The sequence below is a fragment of the Notechis scutatus genome, chromosome 12 (assembly GCF_049901735.1).
Source record: "Notechis scutatus isolate UNSWTSFEM ecotype Mainland chromosome 12, rNotScu1.2, whole genome shotgun sequence".
NCBI classification, from domain to species: domain Eukaryota; kingdom Metazoa; phylum Chordata; class Lepidosauria; order Squamata; family Elapidae; genus Notechis; species Notechis scutatus.
The window spans coordinates 7,754,554-7,776,149 of record NC_142020.1 but is presented as its reverse complement, the minus strand read 5'-3'; the positions used below and the strand labels follow the sequence as shown (position 1 = coordinate 7,776,149).

The following is a 21,596-nucleotide window of genomic DNA, read 5'->3' as shown; positions in this document are numbered from 1 at the left end:
AGTTCCTTGCCCCAGCTCCTGTCCACCTAGCAGTTCGAAAGCTTGCAAATGCAAACAGATAAATAGGTACCACTTCAGTGGGAAGGTAACAGCGTTCTTTGCACCTTTGGCATATAGCCACGCTGGCCTCATGACCACAGAAAATATCTTCGGACAATGCTGGCTGAAACGGAGATAAGCACTGTGCCCTAAAGTGCAACTGGACAGGGAAATCTTTACCTTCACTGAAACCTTGAAAATATTGTATAAATCCTCCAGTGTAGTGGTGGGATTCAAAAAATTTTACTACCAGTTTTGTGGGTGTGGCTGGGTGAGCGTGGCATGGCTTGGTGGGCGTGGCAGGGAAAGGATACTGCAAAATCCCCATTCCCTCCCCACCCAACTAACCTGCTTTCCAGCTCCATTCTCCTGGGCAGGGCAACCAAAGAAAACCCAGCCGATCAGCTGGGACTCAATGGGAGGCAGAGAAGAGATGGGGTTGGCGGGGCCAGTCAGAGGTGGGATTGGCCGGTTCTTCGAACTACTCAAAATTTCTGCTACCAGTTCTAGAGAACCGGTCAGAACCAGCTGAATCCCACCTCTGATCTAGTGTCTCTTTAACAGGCTAACTAGAGCGGGCTCCTTTCTGAGTCTCCTTCAATCACAATAGAGCTTTGGTGGTCTTCTAATCCAGCCCCTTCAGCAGGAGACCCTATACATTTCATATCCAGTCTCTTCTTAAAAGTCTCCAGTGATGGAGCAGCCGCAACTTCTGAAGGCAAGCTCTTCCACTGGTTAATTGTCCTCGCTTTTAGGAGGTTTCTCCTTAATTCCAGGTTGTTCCTGTCCTTGGTTAGTTTCCATCCATTATTTCTTGCCTTGTCTTCTGGTGCTTTGCAAAATAAGTTGACTCCCCTCTTCTTTGTAGCTCCACAAAGCTTTCTCCCCTTCCATTATGCAGCTCAGGTCTATGTCCTCTCTTATCTGACTATTCTCTAGGCAACATTTCCCCATCCTGTCTCTCTCAAGGTCAATAAAATAAATAAACACTTGTGCCCCATTTCGAGCCATCAATGACCCCTCTTGCTGAGCTGGAGGTCTCTCAGCAGTTTTTCCTGCTGAGTTGGCCCTTCTTGGCAGTGAAATCTTCAGCTAACTCTGGACGTGATAGTCCCAAGCGAGCTGTGTTTTGAAAAGTGGGAAAAGCTGGCCACCCGAGGGGGAAGGACCTTGAGTGGAGGCCATCATGTCTAATCTACCCCAAAGCAAACAGGAAACTAGGAAACATAATTCAAGGCAGATGTTCTCCCGTGCAGGGAGAAATGATAGCTCAAAATTAACTTCTCTCATGAGAAGGGGCTGTTGCTTGGCTGAAAACCTTCAAGTCATACTTTCTGTTCTCCAGACAGATGGGGAAATGCGGGGAGGGCCCAGCCTGGGAGAATCAGCCTGGGGGAGAAGCCATTTGATCCACCATAACTGAGCAACTTCCCAGTTCTTGCAGCTATACTTTTCTGAACTATTTCTTTGTTTTAGGCTGCTTAGGGTTGCACAGATCCCTGATCGAGGGCGACAGGAGGGGAGGGGAGAAGAGAGGGACAACCTTTCCAGCTTTTGAGGGAGGGGGGCAGGGGTGGGCTTCAAACATTTCAACCTCAACTAGCCCTCAACTGGTTCTCTGCCCGGTTGCTGGGTGGGCGTGGCCATCGTGGGCATGGCCTAGTCGGCCTCCTGCACTACGAACGTTTTTGCCCTCCCCGGACTCCGGAGGCTTTCTGGAAACTGGAAATGGAAACCGGAAACCATTTCCAGCCTTTCCGAACTTTTGGGAGGCCCATATTTCGCCCTCCCTGAGGCTCCGCACACACCCTGCACTTACCTGCATCCAAAACAGGTCATGTGGGGATTCCTGGGAGGGGAAGGAGCAGGGTGGGTAGAGACAGCCAGGAGGGGGATTTGGGGGTTCTCCAAACTGCACAGAATCTTAGCTAGGGGCTCTCCCGAACCCCTGCGAACCCCCAGCAGCCCATCCCTGGAGGGGGTGGGGTTATTTGGGGTGTGTGAAGGCACTGTAGAAGTGCTCGTGTTTTCCTAAAACAAACCTACGTGTGAGGAGAAGGATTCCCTCTGCTGAAAAAAAAGGCAGGCAAGCGGCTGCCAAATATTGGCTATGCACATGTGGGGCTTCTGGAAGAATGTAAAATCTGGGTGTGGGAACCAGATGCACAAGCTGAAGGCCGTACGGTCTATGTCCCTCCCCAATGTCGGTTGTTTTCCTTTCTGCTTTTTATCAGTTGGCTCATGATCTACTTCTTGATGAGTATCTCGAGTTTGTGTGTGTGTGTGTGTGTGTGTGTGTGTGTGTGTGTGTGTCGAAATCCTCTTACTCTGAACCCTCCTATAAATATTTATAAGGCCCTTCAGTTTTTTAAACAAAAGGCCTGAAACCCCCTCAATGTACAGAGGGGAATGACGCTTGGCTCATCCAGGGCCATCCGTGGTCGATGAGATCACTGTCTTGAGGCTGAATTAATCCCAGACTGGCTTTGGATGGAGCTGAACAAGCTTCATTCTTATGACATTTTCCACAAAGGGAAGGCTAGGTAAGGTAAAGGTTCTCCTTGCACATCCATGCTAGTCGTTTCCGGCTCTAGGGGGCGGTGCTCATCTCCATTACAAAGCCGAAGAATCAGCGCTGTCCGAAGACGTCTCCGTGGTCATGTGACCGGCAGGACTAAATGCTGAAGGTGCACGGAATGCTGTTCCCTTCCCACCAAAGTGGTCCCTATTTTTCTACTTGCATTTTTTAAACGTGCTTTCGAATTGCTAGGTTGGCAGAAGCTGGGACAAGTGACGGGAGCTCCCTCCGTTAAACGCGGCACTAGGGGTTCGAACTGCTGAACTGTCGACCTTCCTGATCGACAAGCTCAGCGTCTTAGCCACTGAGCCACTGCATCCTTTCAAAGGGAAGGCTAAGAAGGACCCATTTTTTTTTCCCAATAGGAGAAATGTTCTGCTGGACCAGATGGAAGGCTTATCTAGTTTGGCTTTCTGTTCCCACAGTGGCTGTTAGATATTTTATTGATTTATTTGTAGGGTGCTCTTTGAGCTTGTTGGCTTTCCTGCAGACATTTCATGACCACACTAGGTAACATCATCGGCTCTAGAAGGGAACGAGGTTTGCTCTCTCTTATTATCTTTTCCAGCACTGATGTTATCATACCTAGGTTGGTAATAAAACATCTGCAAGAACATAACCAGATGTGGTATTCAGCAGGTTCTGACCAGTTCTGGAGAACCTGTAATGGAAATTTTGAGTAGTTCGGAGAACCGGAAGATCCCACCTCTGACTGGTCCTGCCCTCATCTATTCTCTGCCTCCCACTGAGTCCCAACTGATCGGCTGGGTCTTCTTTTGTTGCCCTGCACAGGAGAACAGAGCTGGAAAGCAGGTTAGTGGGGTGGGGAGGGAATGGGGATTTTGCAGTATCCTTCCCCTGCCATGCCCACAAAGCCACGCCCATCAAGCCATGCCCACAGAACTGGTAGTAAAAAATTTTTTAACCCCACCACTGAACATAACCAAGCTCCGAGAGCAACAAGGGTCCTTACCTTCCCCTACCAGCAAATGAATTAAAATGGGACAGGATCCAATCTGGGTCAATCTTGGGGAGCAGAGGTTTTGCCTTCCGAGTTTTCAGAGTCGTGCCAGAGCCCATCTTCAGGGAACTTTTCTCAAGTCGTGTATGTTATTTATTTACGCACTGTGTGTGTGATATTTACATGGAAGAAGCACATGCTCTGCTCGAGAGTAGTGTCCTGAAGATGAAGCTCTGGCACGAGTCCGAAAGCTTGGAAGAGTAAACACTGAAGAAGCTTCTCGGATGAGAAGGGAAACGACTTCAAGGAAAAACAATGTCCAGTTGCCTTTTGAACAAGCACCTTTGGGGAAAAAAACTGATACCAACTACTGATCTGAATTCTGATGGCCAGAATTGGATGTTCAGCCTTTCATGGAGCATTTAGAAAAATGGTTTTACTCATTACAAAACCATGCCCAGATGCAGTCTCTCCAGGTATGAAAGCTCCTGACTATATATATATATATATATATATATATATATATATATATATATATATATATATATATATGGATCTTTGTTATCGGTTTCTCCGTAAGATTGGAAGTATCTAGGCACGTTGATGAAGTCTCATTCATCATCTTCAGGCTTCTGTCTTCAGCTCTGTGCTTCTCACTCCTCACTCTGAGAAGCACAGAGCTGAAGACGAAGCCTGAAGATGATGAATGAGACTTCATCAACGTTGCCTAGATACTTCAATCTCGCGGAGAAACCCGAATAACAAAGATCCACATACAAATACCAGAACCTCAGAAAACAAATATATATATATATATATATATATATATATATATATATATATATATATATATATATATATATATATATATATATATATATATATATATATATATATATATATATAAAAAATTGTGCTCACCTACAACCATGATGTTGAACTCAAATCCGGTTTTCATGGTCTTGATACGCATCTGGTCCAGGACGGCCTCAATCCCCACGTAGCCGAATAATCCACCGTCCGTGGTCTTGAGGGCTGGACCATCCTGGGGAGTTGGTTCTCCTGCTAGATTGTCCTCCATGCTCAGCTGCTGAAGCTTGGGATGAATCTCTGCAAAGAGGAAGATAAAATGTAAATTATCGGCAACCGGTTTCCTCCTCCTTTTCTTGAAGCTTCGTTGCACTTCTGTATATTAAGTCTGGAGCAAGAACGAAAGCGAAAGATTTTTTTAAAAAAGGAATTTTCTCCCTGGAAGCAGAAATGCAGCCTTGAAAGAGACACAACATCTGTCTAAAGTTGGGTGCTGCAAGAGACGGTGGGGAAGCTTAGGACAGGAATGGAAGAGAAGAGACCTAAACAGTCCAGAAACAGAAGGGGAACCCCACTGGCAGCTTATCTCATAAACAGCAACTCAACTCAGTAGAACAACAGAGTTGGAAGGGACCTTGGAGGTCTTCTAATCCAACCCCCTGCCTAGGGGACAAATCGTCGTTATCCAACATCTTTTTAAGAACATCCAATGTTGGAGAATTCACCACTTCTGGAGGCAAGTTGTTCCACTGATTAATTGTTCTCACCATTAGGAAATTTCTCCTTAGTTCTAGGTTGCTTCTTTCATTTAACATTTCCCATCCATTATTTCTTTGTCCTGCCCTCTGGTGCTTTGGAAAATAAGCCGACGCCCCTCTTCTTTGCGGCAGCCCCTCAAATATTGGAACACGGCTATCATATGTCGCTCCCTAGTCCTTCTTTTCACTGGACAAACCCATTTCCTGCTACCGTTTTTCGTATGCTTTAGCTTCCAGACCCCTAGTCGTCTTGGTTGCTTTTTTCAGCACTCTTTCCAGAGCTTAACTATCTGAAGCATCTTTCTCGACATGAACAGAGTCCCCATTGTGCTGGTTTCCTATGCTGCATGGATCCACGTTATGTTATGTTTGTCTTAGATGGACGTTAGGCCAGGGGAGAAAAAAAAGAGAAAAGTGAACGTGAATTCAAATGCATAGCAACATCTCTGGCAAAGGTCAGACTTACTACTAGATTACAATAACACTTCCTAGTACCTATCTCTTCCCACTTACGACTATGACCGTGTTGCTTGTATCTTTACAATTTATATTGTTTCGTTTCCTAGTATCATTTGATTCAGTGGTGGGATTCAATTTTTTTTACTGCTGGTTCTGTGGGTGTGGCTTGATGGGCGTGGCTTGATGGGCGTGGCAGGGAAAGGATACTACAAAATCCCATTCCCTCCCCACCCCACTAACCTGCTTTCCAGCTCCCTTCTTCTGTGCAGGGCAACAAAAGGAGACCCAGCTGATCAGCTGGGACTTGGGAGGCAGAGAATAGATGGGGGCGGGGCCAGTCAGAGGTGCTATTTGCCAGTTCTCTGAACGACTCAAAATTCAGTTCTATCAGTTCTGGTCAGAACCTGCTGAATACCACCTCTGATTTGATTGCTTATTAGTGACCTATGACCAGGGGTGGGATTCTACCGGTTCGCACCTATTCCCTAGAACCGGTTGTTAACATTCTAAGCAGTTTGGAGAACCGGTTGTTAGAAGAAATTACTGGCCTAATCCTGTAAGGAAGGCAGGAAGGAAACATTCTGGTGTTGCTTACAGAAATTGCCTCTCCGTTAACCCTTATTACATTCTTGGCAGGACTAGACTTCCTGTCTCAGGAACTTCTCTGGAGTTTTTTCCCCTCCTTTGCTGGTACTTTTCTTGTGTGGAGTGACCATTCAAAGTTACAATGGCACTGAAAAAAGTGACTTATAACCATTTTTCACATTTACGACTGTTGCAGCATCCCCATAGTCATGAGAGGCCAGGCGAGGAGATGCGTGCCTCGATGTGAGTGATATTGAGTTGGGCACACCCAGCCAATAACATGACCACCAAGCCATGTCCACCCAGTCACATGACCACCAAGCCACACCCACCACCAAGCCACACCCACCACCTAAGCCATGCCCACAGAACCGGTTGTTAAACATTTGAATCCCACCCCTGCCTATTATCAGTAAGTGTTGTATCTTATGATTCTTGATGAACGTATTTTTAATGTACATTGAGAGCATGTGCACCGAAGACAAATTCCTTGTGTGTCCAATCACACTTGGCCAATAAAGAATTCTATTCTATTCTATTAAAGAGAAGCTCAACCAAAGAGGCTGGAGAGATGCCTCCATTAGGGAAGAGAAGGGGTTGGCACCCTGCCCAGGAGCTGGGAAGCTTTGCAGAGGCACTGCGGTGGGAAAGGGGTTAGCTTCTTCCCCCATCTCCCCAAATAAAGAGAGGGGAAAAGTCTCTTCTTAACTGGGCTGGTAATGATGGGGATTGTTCAAAAGTCTGGGAAACTGGACATGGCTACATTTAGAAGATCTGGCACTTTAGAGGGGAGCCTGTGCTTAATTTCAAAGCTGAAAATATTTTCAACCAATGAGGTTAACAGATCTCTTCACTATTCTTGTTTTTTTTTCTTTTTCAAATTCCCAGACTAAAGAGAAGGTCATGCATTTTTCTAGATGGTCTTCCAGATCTGATCTTCTTTGTCCAGGCTGCCTAGGTGCTACTGCAAATACCAACTCACAGGCGCTCAGCCAAGGAGTTAAATACGATGGTCTTGACTTGTGTAGTGAGTGGTATGGGGTACCACTCTTCTAATTGCAATAGTTTTCCAAGATTACAAGGCCCTGGATGGACCAACTCAGTTTTTTTTTAAACATGTAAATTTAAGGTAAGGTAAGGTAAGGTAAGGTAAGGTAAGAAGAAGAAGAGGAGGAGGAAGAGGAAGAGGATGAGGAGGAGGAGGAGGAGAAAAAGAAAAAGAAAAAGAGAAGAAAAAAGAAAAAGAGAAAGAAAGAAAGAGAGAGAGGAGGAAGAGAAAAAGGTGAAGGTGAAGGAGAAGGAGAAGGAGAAGAAGAAGAGGAGAAGGAGGAGGAGGAGGAGGACGACGACGACGATGACGAGGAGGAGGAGAAAAGAAGAACAAGAAAAAGAAGAAAAAGAAAAAGAGAGAGAGAAAGAGAAAGAGGAGGATAAAAAGAAGAGAAAGAAGAGAAAAAGAAAAAGAGAAAGAGAGAGGAAGAAGGAGGAGGAGGAGAAGAAGAGGAGGAGGAGGAGAAAAAGAAAAAGAAGAGAAAAAGAAAAAGAGAGAGGAGGAAGAGAAAAAAGTGAAGGAGGAGGAGGAAAAGGAAAAGGAAAAGAAGAAAAAAGAGAGAGAAAGAGAAAGAGGAGGATAAAAGAAGAAAAAGAGAAAGGGAAAGAGAGAGAGAAAGAGGAGGAGGAGGAGGAGGAGGAGGAGGAGGAGGAGGAGGAGGAGGAGGAGGAGGAAGGAGAAGAGGAGGAGGAGGAGGAGGAGGAGGAGGAGAAGGAGGAGAAGAAGAAGAAGAAGAAGAAGAAGAAGAAGAAGAAGAAGAAGAAGAAGAAGAAGAAGAAGAAGAAGAAGAAGAAGAAACTCCTGCCTTTATCTCTTTTCCTGTCCACCCCATTTCCCAGGGGGTGTGAGGATCAATCCATCTGCTCTTGGAACAGCGTGGGAGCAACTTCCTGTTGTTCTCCAGAGCATATGGCTCTGGCTATATCCTTCAAAAGAAAAGATGTGGGCTAGAATCAAGGACATCTATCTCCTCTTCTCTTCTTCCTCCTCCTCCCCACCCAATATTCCCAGCTGGGCCAGAGCCACACAAGCAAAAATGAGCGTCTGAAAGTTTGCCTTGGTTGACTCCATCAGGAAGGAACTATCATCAGCTAGTAGCTGCCAAAGAACAACGTTCAAAGAGCTTTGAGTTGGATTGGACCAAGCTGTGACCATCTACAGTTAATCCTCAACTTCCAACCACATCTCCACTGTTAAGTGAGGCATTTGTTGAGTGAGTTTTGCCCCATTTTATGACCTTTCTTGCCACAGTTCACGGTTGTTAAATGAAACATTGTAATAATTAAATTAGTAAGATGGTTATGAAGAGCATCACTGCGCTTGTTGAATTAGTAACATAGTCATAAATATGAACCAGTTGCCAAGGATCCGAATTTTGATCAGGTGGCCAGGAGGATGCTGCGACAGTTGTAAGTGTGGAAAAATGGTCATAAGTCACTTTTTTCACTGCCGTTATAACTTTGAATGATCATTAAACAAACCGCCATGCCCTTGTTGGAGTCTGATTCTGAGGGGGAGATTGAGCAGCTGACAGGGAGTGGGAATGTGGCTCTGGTGGCTGTGCAGGATACTGGGGAAGGGCACAGGCCAGCTGGGCATTCAGAGGAAGACCCAGGCCCACCACCCCTCCTCATCCTAGGGCATGCAGGGAGGAACGGATAAGGGAGCAACATGGGTTATGGGGGAGAAAAAGGCCCTGATTCCCTTCATTAGCTGCAGCTGGGAAACAGGATAAAAAGGGTGTTTGCACACAGCACCTTGTTGGAAGCAAAGTGTGCATTATCTTGGTTGAGCCTCGCAACTGTTGGTGCTGTGTTATCTTTTGAAGGTCTGCAATTTATCATCCTGGCCTGCCGTGTCAATTAGTTCAGTGTGGTTTGTGTTGGTTTTTCTTATTTCTAATTATCTTTACTTTGGGTTCGGACTGCATCTCTTTCTTTCGTAGATTGTTTTTTTTAAGAGTTTGTTATCCAGCCAAGGATAATTGGACATTGGGGCCAAGTCGGAGGCATTAAAAGGAATTTATTCTACTTTTGTGACATTGTTATTTTTGTGTCACGCCCCAGGTCATCAATAAACTGTTGAGAACTACCTGTACTACCCACAAATAGTCCTCCATTTACAACAGTTCATTTAGTGACTGTTAGAGGTTGCAACAACAGTGAAAAGAATGACTCATGACCTGTTGTAAGTTCACTGGATGAGTGGTTATTCAAGGTATATCTCTTCAACTTGGGCTGGTTCCCTCTGCTGCCATTCCTACCACCAGGGCCATGTTGGTGTACCCCAGAAGAAATGGAGGGACAGAAATGTGAACCTTCTGAGGTCAGAATAGATTAACAAGAGTTGGAAGGGACCTTTAAGGTCTTCTAGTCCAACCCCCTGCTCTGGCAGGAAACCCTACACCACTTCAGACAAACGGTTATCCAGTCTCTTCTTAAAAACTTCCAGTGTTGGAGCATTCACAACTTCTGGAGGCAAGTTGTTCCACTGATTCATTGTTCTAACTGTCAGGGAATTTCTCCTTAGTTCTGGGTTGGATCTTTCCTTGATGAGTTTCCATCCATTGTTTCTTTTCTTGCCTTCTGGTGCTTTGGATAATAGCTTGACTCCCTCTTTTCTGTGGCAGCCCCTCAAATATTGGAATACTGTTATCATGTCAACCCTAGTCCTTCTTTTCATTAGACATATCTAATTTCTACAACCGTTCTTCATATGTTTTAGCCCTATACTATTATGGACAAATGATTGTCCAATCTCTTCTTTAAAAATCTCCAGTATCAGAGCACCCACAACTTCTGAAGGCAAGCTTAATTATTCTTACAGTCAGGAAATTTCTCCTTCGTTTCTAAGCTGCTTCTCTCCTTGATGAGTTTCCATCCATTGTTTCTTGTCCTGCCTTCAGGTACTTTAGAGAATAGTTTGACTCCCTCTTCTTTGGGTCACCCCACAAGAAAATAATTCCAGGTCACAAGAAAACAATTCCAGGGTTGTTCTGCAGCCTTGAAATTTCCTACAGAGAGACCATCGTCTCATCTATCTACGGTGGTCCTCTCAGATGCAAAAGAGATTGCAGGGATATTTGGCTTCAATATCGACCTTAATTTGGTGTGGCCTGCATGAATAGCCATACCCATGGCACCATTAGTTAAGAAAGTGGTGATGACTCTTGAGGTTCCTCATCAACACACATCATCTGGAGAACGAACTACTGGACAGGTTACAGTATTCTCCATCATGGAGTATATTTTACCTATGTTCCCATGTAGACTAGGCTACAATGGGGTGATGTTTGTAGTTCAGTAGATGGTAGGAAAACCAACTATTACATTTTGTAGGCTGTGCAAATTAGGCCCTGTGAAACCCTCGTGCCATTGGCAATGTGTTGTCACATGCTTTGTCCTTGCAAAACCCAAATGAGGGGTTTAATGTATTGTGTGAATCCAGTTCTTGCTTTTCAATTTAAACCAGAAGGGTGATTCATTTGTGGAAGGGAGGGAATAAGAATAACAGAGTTGGAAGGGACCTTTAAGGTCTTCTAGTCCAACCCCTTGCTTAGGCAGGAAACCCCCTATCACTTCAGGCAAATGGTTATCCAATCTCTTCTTAAAAACTTCCAGGGTTGGAGCATTTACAACTTCTGGAGGCAAGTTGTTCCACTGATTAATTTCTCCTTAGTTCTAAGTTGCTTCTCTCCTTGGTTAGTTTTCTTGTCCTGCCTTCAGGTGCTTTAGAGAATAGCTTGACTCCCTCTTCTTTGGGGCAGCCCCTGAGATATTGGAAGACTGCTATCATGTCTCCCCTAGTCCTTCTTTTCATCAGACCAGACATAGCCAGTTCCAGCAACCGTTCTTTTATATGTTTTAGGAAGGAGGGAAGAAGGCTGCATTGATCTGGGAACTGATGGCCATTCTCCCAAAGATATACTCCATGTGTTTAATATCCTTACCCATGTTAGAATTTGTTAATAACATTGAATCTTCAGTGATTCAGACTTGCACATCAGACTTTACAGATGGAAGGAAAAGGTGGAACTTCCTGATTCAAATGAAAACATCATCTATATTCACACGTATGTATTTGCACCAGCAAATGTCACATGGATCAATCTGGCCCTCCTTCTTGGTAGGTACAAAGGCAAACTTGCCACTCCAGATAGCACCACTCAGAGTTAGACAATAAGTGTACCAGGAGAAGAATTCCCAATTCAACCTATCCTACTCTGCGGTTAGGACACTAACTTTAGATGCAGAAGACTCTAGTTCTGAAATTACATGGACAAACTTTTAGTACTACAGCTAGTTCAGAAAAGAAGCAAGTGAGGGCAATCAACCCATGGAAGAGAAGTTGCCTTCAAAAGTTGTGGGAGCTTCATCACTGGAGGCTTTCAAGAAGAGACTCGGCTGCCATCTGTCAGAAATGATGTAGGGTCTCCTGCTTGGGCGGGGAGGGGTTGGACTAGATGACCTACAAGGCCCCTTCCAACTCTGTTAATCTGTTAAATCTGTTACAGTTTGACACCTAAGTAACCACAGAAATGATCTAGAACAAGGGTCTTCAAACTTGGCAAGTTTAAGACTCGTGGACTTCAACTCCCAGAATTCCTGAGCTAACATGTCTGGAGGAGGAATTCTGGGATTGAAGTCCACAAGTCTTAAAGCTGTCAAGTTTGAAGACCCCTGATCTAGAATATCAGGTAGGAAGTCTAAAGTAGAGACAACATTGTCTCCTGAATATATTAGGCTTAACCAGCTCAGTTTTAAAAAACTAACACCCACATCCATACAACACCCTCCATTCAATGTTTTAATTTTGCTTGGATCAATTAATCAATCCATCAACCAGTGGAAGGGGTTGTTTTTAGAAGCTGTGGGTGCTCCGTCACTGGAGGTTTTTAAGAAGAGATTGGGCAACCACTTGTCTAAAATGGTCTCCTCCTGCTTGAGCAAGGGGTTGGACTAGAAGACCTCCAAGGTCCCTTCCAACTCTGTTATAGGCAGTCTTTGACCTTACAACAGTTCGTTTAGTGATCATTCAAAGTTACAACGGTACTAAAAAAAGTGTGACTTTCATGACCATTGTCAACAGTTATGACTTTTGCAGCACCCTCGTGATCATGTGATCAAAATTCAGGTGCTTGGCAGCTGCTTCAAATATATGACCGTTGCTGTGTCCGAAGATCCCGTGATATCCCCTTTTGCGACCTTCTCACAAGCGAAATCAATGAGGAAGCCAGATTCATTTAATGACCAGGTTACTAACTTAACAACCATGGCAAGGTCATGAGATGGGGCAAACCTCACTTAATAAGTGTCTCACTTAGCAACATACATCTTGTGTTCCGATTGCGGTCGTAAATCAAGGGCTACCTGTATGCTGTTAATTCCTCACTCTGAAGATCCGTCCATGTTTGTGCAAATGAACAAGTCAATATTTACAAAAATGGTTCCTTTACAATCCCAGAGCAGGTCCACCCACCACGTCAAGCCATGGAACATCTAAACACCAACCCAAAAAGAAACATTTTGCTTCTGTCTGCACACTAAGACCTAGATTGACAGATGTCAATCTATTCCCTTCTTCCTCCTGTTTGCTACCCAGGGGGGTTGATTTCATTCCTAGACTTGGATCCCAGAGACCAGGAATTCTGGCACCCTTTGCTCTTCCGTGGATTCACATTTCTGGCTTTGGGCAGGTGACAATCTCCTAGCCTTTGTCTCTGATTTAGGGAGTAAAACAGCCAGCCGCCTTCATCACACAATGGCAAGGATGGGGAAAAAAACCCACAGTAAGGAAACCCCTTCGAACAATGCACATTCTCTCTCTCTCTCTCTCCATTCATCATATACGGGTATCTTTTTTGAATGGGTTTTTGATGTCTGCTAAATATCTACCTCTCCCCGAGGACAACCAGCAACTGGAAAAGTCTGCAGAGATGCAGAAAAAATCACAACGAAAGAAGCAGGAACCGGGAGAATTTCTCCACGCCCACCAAAGCGTTGCACATAGTACTCAGCTGGAGAAGATGGCTTGCTCAACCACAGAAAGAAAGCAAGCCAGGGAGGGACAAAACCAGAGCACACCAGTCTGTCCAACCCAATCCAACCAGCCTCCCTCCCACCAGGCCTTAGCCACCCTACAGCCTCGTTTTTTTTGCCCCTCAACCCACCACTTATGTCTTCTCCGAGATGACCCAACAGAAACATCTCCTGGTGGCCACACCATCCAACCCTGAAGGTGGGCAGGAGAAGACCCCCTGCCCACAGAGAACAAAGCTGCTGCCAGGGAGAGAAAGAACAACCCCACCAGCCCTGGAGACAAAGAAGATGCGGGCAAGATCCCACCTTTTATCCTGATTTTCCTTGAGGTTCGGACTCTGCCCAGCCTTCCTCAAACCTGCCCTGGGAAGATGCCCCTCCAAAAAAAAAAAAAAAGCCAGCTATTGTCCAGGTTGCATTTCTTGCTTTTCAGCCCAAGACAAAAGCTATGGCGACCCCAAGGGACTGCCACCCCCTCCCCAAATTCAGATGAGCAGCGGGGATCTTGATATCTTACCTTTGCTTTCAGCTGCCCATCATGCTTCTGTCTTCTTCCAGGGGCAAAAAAACCCCCCACAAAAAACGGGCAGCTCCTCCCTTCAGCCAGTTCCCCTTTTTGGGGGTTTCACACCAAAGCCAGCACGCCAGTGAACGCACCCAGGCTGCTTCCAAGCACATGACCAGAATGGCAATCAGTCCGTCCCCATCCCCTCCTCTTTCCTGGGACCCCCCTCTCCCCTTCAAAAGGTGACAGGAGGGGGGGAGGGAAGGAGGAGAGACACAAGTCCATTCAGCAGCTTTGCCCAATAGACTGGCCAGGTTCGCCACCTCCTCCCCAGCGAGAGCGAGCGAGTGAGCCCCTTTGCATTTTAAAGAAAGAAGGGGGAAGGCTGCCAAAGGAAAAAAAAGAGAAAGAAAATGCAATTCTTCCGGGGAGGAAGGATGGGGGGGGAGAAGTTAGGGGCACAAATCACCCCCCCCATCCCTGGTTGTGGAGAAGGACTGTGTGTTTCTGACCCTCCTGGATGGAGCAAGTTTTTTTCCCCAATGCTTCCCTCTCCCCAAATACAAATAAAACCCAAACTATTAAACAAACACACACACACACACACACACACACACACACACACACACTAAGGTCTATAAAGGTAGAAGGCTTATCTCTCCCCCTCCTCCCCAGCCCCAAAAGCTGCATGACGCGCTCATCTCTTGGCCGCCCCGTTTTCTGCACTTGAAATGCTCTCCTTACATGGAGGTAAAGGTTTGTGTACAGCTAGTCCCCGACGTACGACCGCATGGGAGGCCAAGCATTTCTGTCACTAGGCAAGACAGTGGTTGTATGAGCCATGCCCCGCGTCACATTGTAAACTTAGAACGGGCAGGAAATGAATGGGTTGTAAGTTGTTCGAGCGGATGCCCTCTAGATGCACTGGACTACTGGCCCCCTTTTCCCCCACAATGGTGCCACCTGTGAAGGATGGGAATTGCAGCCCAGCCCATTTGGAGGCTGCTGGGTTAAGAAATAGCAATAGCCCTTAGACTTATGCACCCACTTCCCGGGGCTTTTACAGCCCTCTCTAAGTGGTTTACAGAGTCAGCCTATTGCCCCCAACAATCTGGGTCCCTCATTTTACTGACTTCGGAAGGAGGGAAGGCTGAGTCAACCTTGAACGGGTCAGGATCGAACTGCTGACAGAATGCAGTACTGCAGGCTAATTCTGCCACTGCCGACAGTGGGCAGAATTAGCCTGCAGTACTGCATTCTAACCAGGAAAGAAAGAAAGAAAGAAAGAAAGAAAGAAAGAAAGAAAGAAAGAAAGAAAGAAAGAAAGAAAGAAAGAAAGAAAGAAAGAAAGAAAGAAAGAAAGAAAGAAAGAAAGAAAGAAAGAAAAGGAGGGAGGGAGGGAGGGAGGGAGGGAGGGAGGAGGAAGGAAGGAAGGAAGGAAGGAAGGAAGGAAGAGCAATAGCAATAGCACTTAGACGTATATACTTCTTCATAGTGCTTTCCACCCTTCTCTAACTGTTTTACAGAGTCAGCCTATTTGCCCCCAACAATCTGGGTCCTCATTTTACTCACCTCAGAAGAATGGAAGGCTGAGTCAACCTTGAGCCGGTCAGGATTGAACTGCTGACAGTGGGCAGAATTAGCCTGCAGTAGTGCATTTTAACCACTGCGTCATCAAGGAAGGAAGGAAGGAAGGAAGGAAGGAAGGAAGGAAGGAAGGAAGGAAGGAAAGAAGGAGAAAAGGAAGAGCAATAGCAATAGCACTTAGACTTATATACTGCTTCACAGTGTTTTACAGCCCTCTCTAAGCGGTTTACAGAGTCAGCCTCTTGCCCCCAACAATCGGGGTCCTCATTTTACTGACCTTGGAAGGATGGGAGGCTGAGTCAACCTTGAGCAGGTCAGGATTGAACTGCTGGCAGCCGGCAGCCTGCAATATCGCTTTCTAACCACTGCGCCATCACAGCATGACGGAAGGTGGTGTCAAGGGTTTGTAGAGCAAAGGGGATGTCAGAGCTGTTGGCTAATGCGCAGGTCATCACGTGCGCTTTGTTTCTGCAAGCCACAACTATTTCAACATCCTATGAAGAATATGAAGAATGGCTTCATATTTTTCCTCCAGTATGAAGAACGTCTGCAGGATTTGGGTCTGGCTAGTCTAAAGAAAAGAAGAATTGGGGGTGACAGCATAGTGATATTCCAGTATTTGAGGGGCTGCCACAAAGAAGAGAGGGGTCAAATTATTCTCCAAAGCACCAGAGGGCAGGACAAGAGGCAATGGATGGAAACTAATCAGGGGGAAAAGCAACCTGGAATTAAGGAGAAACTGCCTAACAGTGACAACAATTAACCAGTGGAACATCTTGCCTCCAGAAATTGTGGGCGCTCCATCACTGGAGGCTTTTAAGAAGAGTCTAGACCAGGGCTGTCAAACTCCTGGCCTGCGCGCTGGATGCGTCATGCGCTGGCCATGCACACGCCCAGTTTAGTGAAGGGGGAAAAAGTCCCATCACATGATGTCACCGTGATGACCTGAGTTTGACAGCCCTGGTCTAGACTTACTTATCTGAAATTGTATAGGTTCTCCTGCTTGCGCAGGGGGTTGGACTAGAAGATTTCCAAGGTCCCTTCCAGCTCATTCCATTCCATTCTATTCCTTTGCTCACTTAAATGCCTCCTTTTGGCACACGGGAATATATTTTAGACACAACCTTCCAATTTTGGGCTTAATCTATGGAAAATAGGTCTTAGTCATTCATGGTAAGGAACCTACTTGAGCATAGAAGGACCATGACTGAGAACTCAACATCTTCTCTGTTGTATCACTGAACAATGACTTGATTGGCCACAGTACAGTGAGCTATGATTCACTTAACCCATGACTCAACTAAACAACCATGAATTGGTTAGGAGTCAGTCATAGATCACAGAAAGCTATAAATTAAGGTTTACAGTATACAATAACTAGGCTCACTCAATATTCTATATTCAGATCATCCAACTCATCTAAGATAATTGGACACATGTAAGGATGATTCATAGATAGGTTTTTTCCCTGGGTTGGCTAACCTGGCAATGGCCATGAAAAACTGTTATTTTTTTCAGTATTTGTTGTAATTTCAAATGGTCACTAAACGAACTGTGATAAGTCAAGGACTACCTGTAGTGTGTCTGAGACATTGCAAAAGAGAAATGAAAATAGTGTAGACTGGATTCCAGCCATCCAATTACTATCTGCTCTAAGATGACTTTTCCCCACGCTAGCAGGTTCTAGATACATTAAGCACACTAAAGTAGGAGAGGTATTGATAAATGGCAAAAATGTTGGGAGAGGAACTATAAAATGACAATGGCTACTGCATATAAGGAAAACCTCTATAAAATGTTTTATAGGTCGCATTTGCCACTGGTAAGACTGGCAAAAAAATGTTTAGCAATATGTCCGCAAAATGGTGGAAGTGTAATCAGGCCACCCCAAGTACTTATTATCATATGTGGTAGACTTGTACAAAAGCGAGGAAATATTGGACGAAAATACATACATGCAGAGGTGGCATTCAGCAGGTTCTGACCCGTTCTGGAGAACCGGTAGCGGAAATTTTGAGTAGTTCAGAGAACCGGCCAATCCCACCTGTGACTGGCCCCGCCAACCCCATCTCTTCTCCGCCTCCCCTTGAGTCCCAGCTGATCGGCTGGGTCTTCTTTGGTTGCCCTGCACAGGAGAACGGAGCTGGAAAGCAGGTTATAGTGGGGTGGGGGAGGGAATGGGGATTTTGCAGTATATCCTTCCCCTGCCACGCCCACCAAAGGATAAAGAGGATATAGAATATTACTTAACATGGAATAGATTTGGTTAGAGAGAAGAGATGTAAATTAGGTGAAGAAAGATTACTGTTAGGTATGAATTAAACATAAAGAGGGTTTATAATCAACAGAATTATAAATAAGATAATACAAAGAGAAACCTAGTCAAACTATTATGTTACACTATTAATATTGTTATCAGTATATATGTTAATATTTCTGTATGTTTTTTCTTTGTTCTTCTGTAAATGATATGCCCTGACAATGAATAAAAAAAACATATACCAAAAAAAAAAAAAAGAAATAAATAAAATAGGAGAGGTTCCAAACTGAATTTCACCCAGCTTCCTTAAATCAAGCATCCAGCTCTAATATCTACCTCTTCTGAACATGATTTGTTAACTGGAGGGCGAGGTGGACTACAGGTAATTTTCTGTCCCTAAGCTTTCCTATTTGAGATTCATCTTAAATTCTTGAATTCATCCATGAGGATGGAAAACAGAGAAAACAGCACATTCCACCTCCACCCCCATTCTCTCCCCAGGCTACAAGAAATATGGAAGACAACACGATTCCAGCAATTATCACTTCTGGCCCAAAGTTATCTGAAGTTTGGCAACCTCAAAGTAAGCTCAGAACTGTCTCAAGGAGCAAACTCCATGGGATTTTTTATTAGTGTGAAGTTTCAGTTTCATACCTTCTGCGTGTGGTTTCTTCTTCCCCTTTGAGAGTGCTGAGTTGGAGAGAGAATGTGGTGAAGCATGACAGCTACAGGAATGGGTGTGGAAGGAATACCCCAAGCTGCTGAGAGTAGAAATTACTAAATCTACAGGACAGTATGGACGAAGGAGGGAGTCCTTTGGGTCCAGTCTGCAACTCCAGGATTATGAGCTTTTCCTTACTCTTTTCCTTAGTGGACAACCAGCTAAATATGACCCAGCAGTGTGCAGCGGCAGCTTAAAAAGCCAATGCAATCCTAAGCTGTATTAACAGAGGGATACAATCAAGATCAAGGGTGGTATTAATACCACTCTATAAAGCCTTGGTAAGACCACACCTAGAATACTGCATCCAATTTTGGTCACTATTCTATTTAAAAAGATGTTGAGACTCTAGAAAGAGTGCAAAGAAGAGCAACCAAGGATGATTAGGAGACTGGAGGCTAAAAAATATGAAGAACAGTTATAGGAACTGGGCCTGGCTAGTCTAGTAAAGAGAAGGGCCAGGGTAGACAGGATAGCAGTCTTCCAATATCTGAGGGGCTGCCATAGAGAGGAAGAGGGGCTCAAGCTATTCTCCAAAGCACCCGAAGGCCAGACAAAGAATAATGGATGGAAACTGACCAAGGAGAGATTCAACCTGGAAATAAGGAGGAATTTTCTAAGCACAAGAACCATCTACCAGCTTCCTTCAGAAGTTGTGGAAGCTTCATCTCTGGGAGCTTTCAAGAAGAGACTGGACTGTCAGAAATGGTATAGGGCAGGGGTGTCCAACCTTGGCAACTTTAAGACTTGTGGACTTCAACTCCCAGAATTCCTCAGCCAGATTTGCTGGCTGAGGAATTCTGGGAGTTGAAGTCCACAAGTCTTAAAGTTGCCAAGGTTGGACACGCCTGTATAGGGTCTCTTTTTGGGCAGGGGTGGGAGAGGGTTGGACTAGATGATTTATTGGGTGGACAATCTCTTTGCTGGTCCTTGGGAGAAGCATATTTTCTAACGGGTCTTTTTAGTAGCTCCATTACTGACAAAGTTCCATGGGTCAAGGAATCCAATCCTTGGTCACACCATGACCACCTCATTCCTAAATCAGAACTAATTGACCACACACCACCAATTCCTTTCTCCCTCTTTTCCAGAGCTGTCCCCCCCAAAAAAAGCAACATTTCCTTGCAGAATTCCCTACTGTGAAAACACAAAATGTCTTCCGAGTGGAAGAAGAGAGAACGTGAGACCTTCTCCTTCTAACAACTTGACTCAGCTGATCTCAGTGTTACCACTCTACTAAAGTGTGATATCTTTTTAGGTAACTGATAATCATCTTTGATGCATGTTCATCAATATTTGCAACTTCCATGCAGATTTGGCTCCTCTTCGGAGTGGTGAATTTCCTTTTTCATTTCACAAGATAGAAGAAGCGATCATTGGAGCTACCAAGCATTCAAACAACAGGCCTTCTCTGGAAGCGGAACCGAGTTTAAGCCATACAGTTTAGCTGGTTTGCGGATCAGAGTGCTGCACGAACCCGGCCTTTATTTTGTAAGCTATGATTTATGGTTTATATACTAATGGATCTACCCCTAATTTATTCAGTAAATTATAATTAGACAAACCATTTTTGACTAATCTTTTAAGCTGAATGAACAGATCCCTAGTCCAAGCCGAGAGAAAGCTGCTTCTTAGTCTAGTTAAGATTAAACTCATTGAACCAATTTTCAGAAAAATCCTAGAGAGCCTTGCCTTACTGATTTTGCATGAACATTAAACCATGGTTTATTTGTGGCTTGATGAATAAACTACAATTGACTAGGTTGGCATAACACAGTAAAAGCTACAAATCACAACATACAAATCCAAGTGGCTGGAGGTTCACACAATCTCCAGAGGTGAAAGTAAGCAAAGCAAGTTTGTGTGTCTTTTAACACATACATTATATACGAGCAATTTATCATAACTGATGGGCCACCACCCTTAAATTCCACAAACGTCTCAACTTCAAGTAGGAATATTTTTGATTGTTCTCATTTTTATTTTATTATATAGAATACCAAAACAAGAAAATGGGAAATTAAGGGGGAGAAGGGAACAGGGAAAAGGGAGGTGTGAAATACAAGGGGGAAGAGAGGAGAGAAAGAAAATGGGGGCACTGACTTCCAACCCTTCCTAGCACAGTAAACACACTCCAACTTCAACTTTTTGCTTTTACACAATACCATTTCTATAACACCAAATCTTTCTAATCAACAAAACCAAGATCAAAGTTTCATTTTTTTCCCTTCACAAGCACCAATTCCAGAAGTGATATCCAAAAATAAGAACACATTTTCCTCTTTAAATAAAGCAATCAAGTTAACCATTCCTGCTTTATCTTCCTTGCTATGGAAATAATGTGGTATTTCCATTTACACATTAGTATTCTTTGTGAGCTGTCACCATTTTTATTTACAAAGTGTATTGTATTCCTTCAAATTCTTTGGCCTTACTGGAAAAAAAAAAAGAGAGAGAGAGAGAAAAGCCTTTTCTTTCTTTTTAACCCTCACCTTATATTTTTATAGCATAAATGTTCCATGTTTTCTCCGGGACAAAAACATTGGTCACTGCTACCCTTTCCTTCTTCTTTTTTTTTTTTTTTTTAAAAAAAGATTTGTCAATCACTTACAAGATAATAGATATAAGACTAAACATAGTTATGAATACATGAAATGCGTACATATAAGAAAAATAAAAGAAACAATAGGACAGGGACGGTAGGCACATTGGTGCGCTTATGCACGCCCCCTACAGACCTCTTAGGAAAGGGGTGAGGTCAATAGGAGACAGCCTTAAGGTTAAAGTTTTTGGGGTTTGGGGAAGAAACCACAGAGTCAGGTAGAGTGTTCCAGACATTGACCACTCTGTTGCTAAAGTCATATTCTTGGCTTAGTGACCAACGAAGAAGCTTCAGGCAACTGAAAAATGCTCCTTTTTGTGGTTCTTTCCTTGCTTTCTGATCACAGAGAGCAAGTAATGGACCAGCCATGGTCAGAAGGAGCAATTTAAAGAGCCAGAGAGCTTCCAAGACTTGACAACAAATGTCTGGACAGGATAAGTCATAGTTACCCTGGCACACTAACAGTTTTTTGTCTCTTATCTTCTCCAGTCTTCCATGTTTCCTACCTTCCTTATTTTAGGGGGCCAGAGAGGACTCCAACCACAGAAGCTCCTGGAGGTGGCCTTTCCCAGCCAGATACTAAAAGCTGGAGGAAAAAGGCTGGTAAGAAGGTTGCAGGGAGATGATTCAACAGCTGTTGAG

General features: G+C 44.4%; 1 protein-coding gene across 1 annotated transcript in view; it reads right to left on the bottom strand.

The window, feature by feature from the left end:
* SEPTIN12 (septin 12) overlaps positions 1 to 21,596 on the bottom strand; it is an 82,378-nt gene that overhangs the window by 28,318 nt on the left and 32,464 nt on the right. Inside the window, exon 3 of the mRNA XM_087973190.1 lies at positions 4,500 to 4,688. Within this exon, the coding sequence (XP_087829316.1) occupies positions 4,500 to 4,688 (189 nt within the window). The remainder of the gene's footprint in view (positions 1 to 4,499; positions 4,689 to 21,596) is intronic.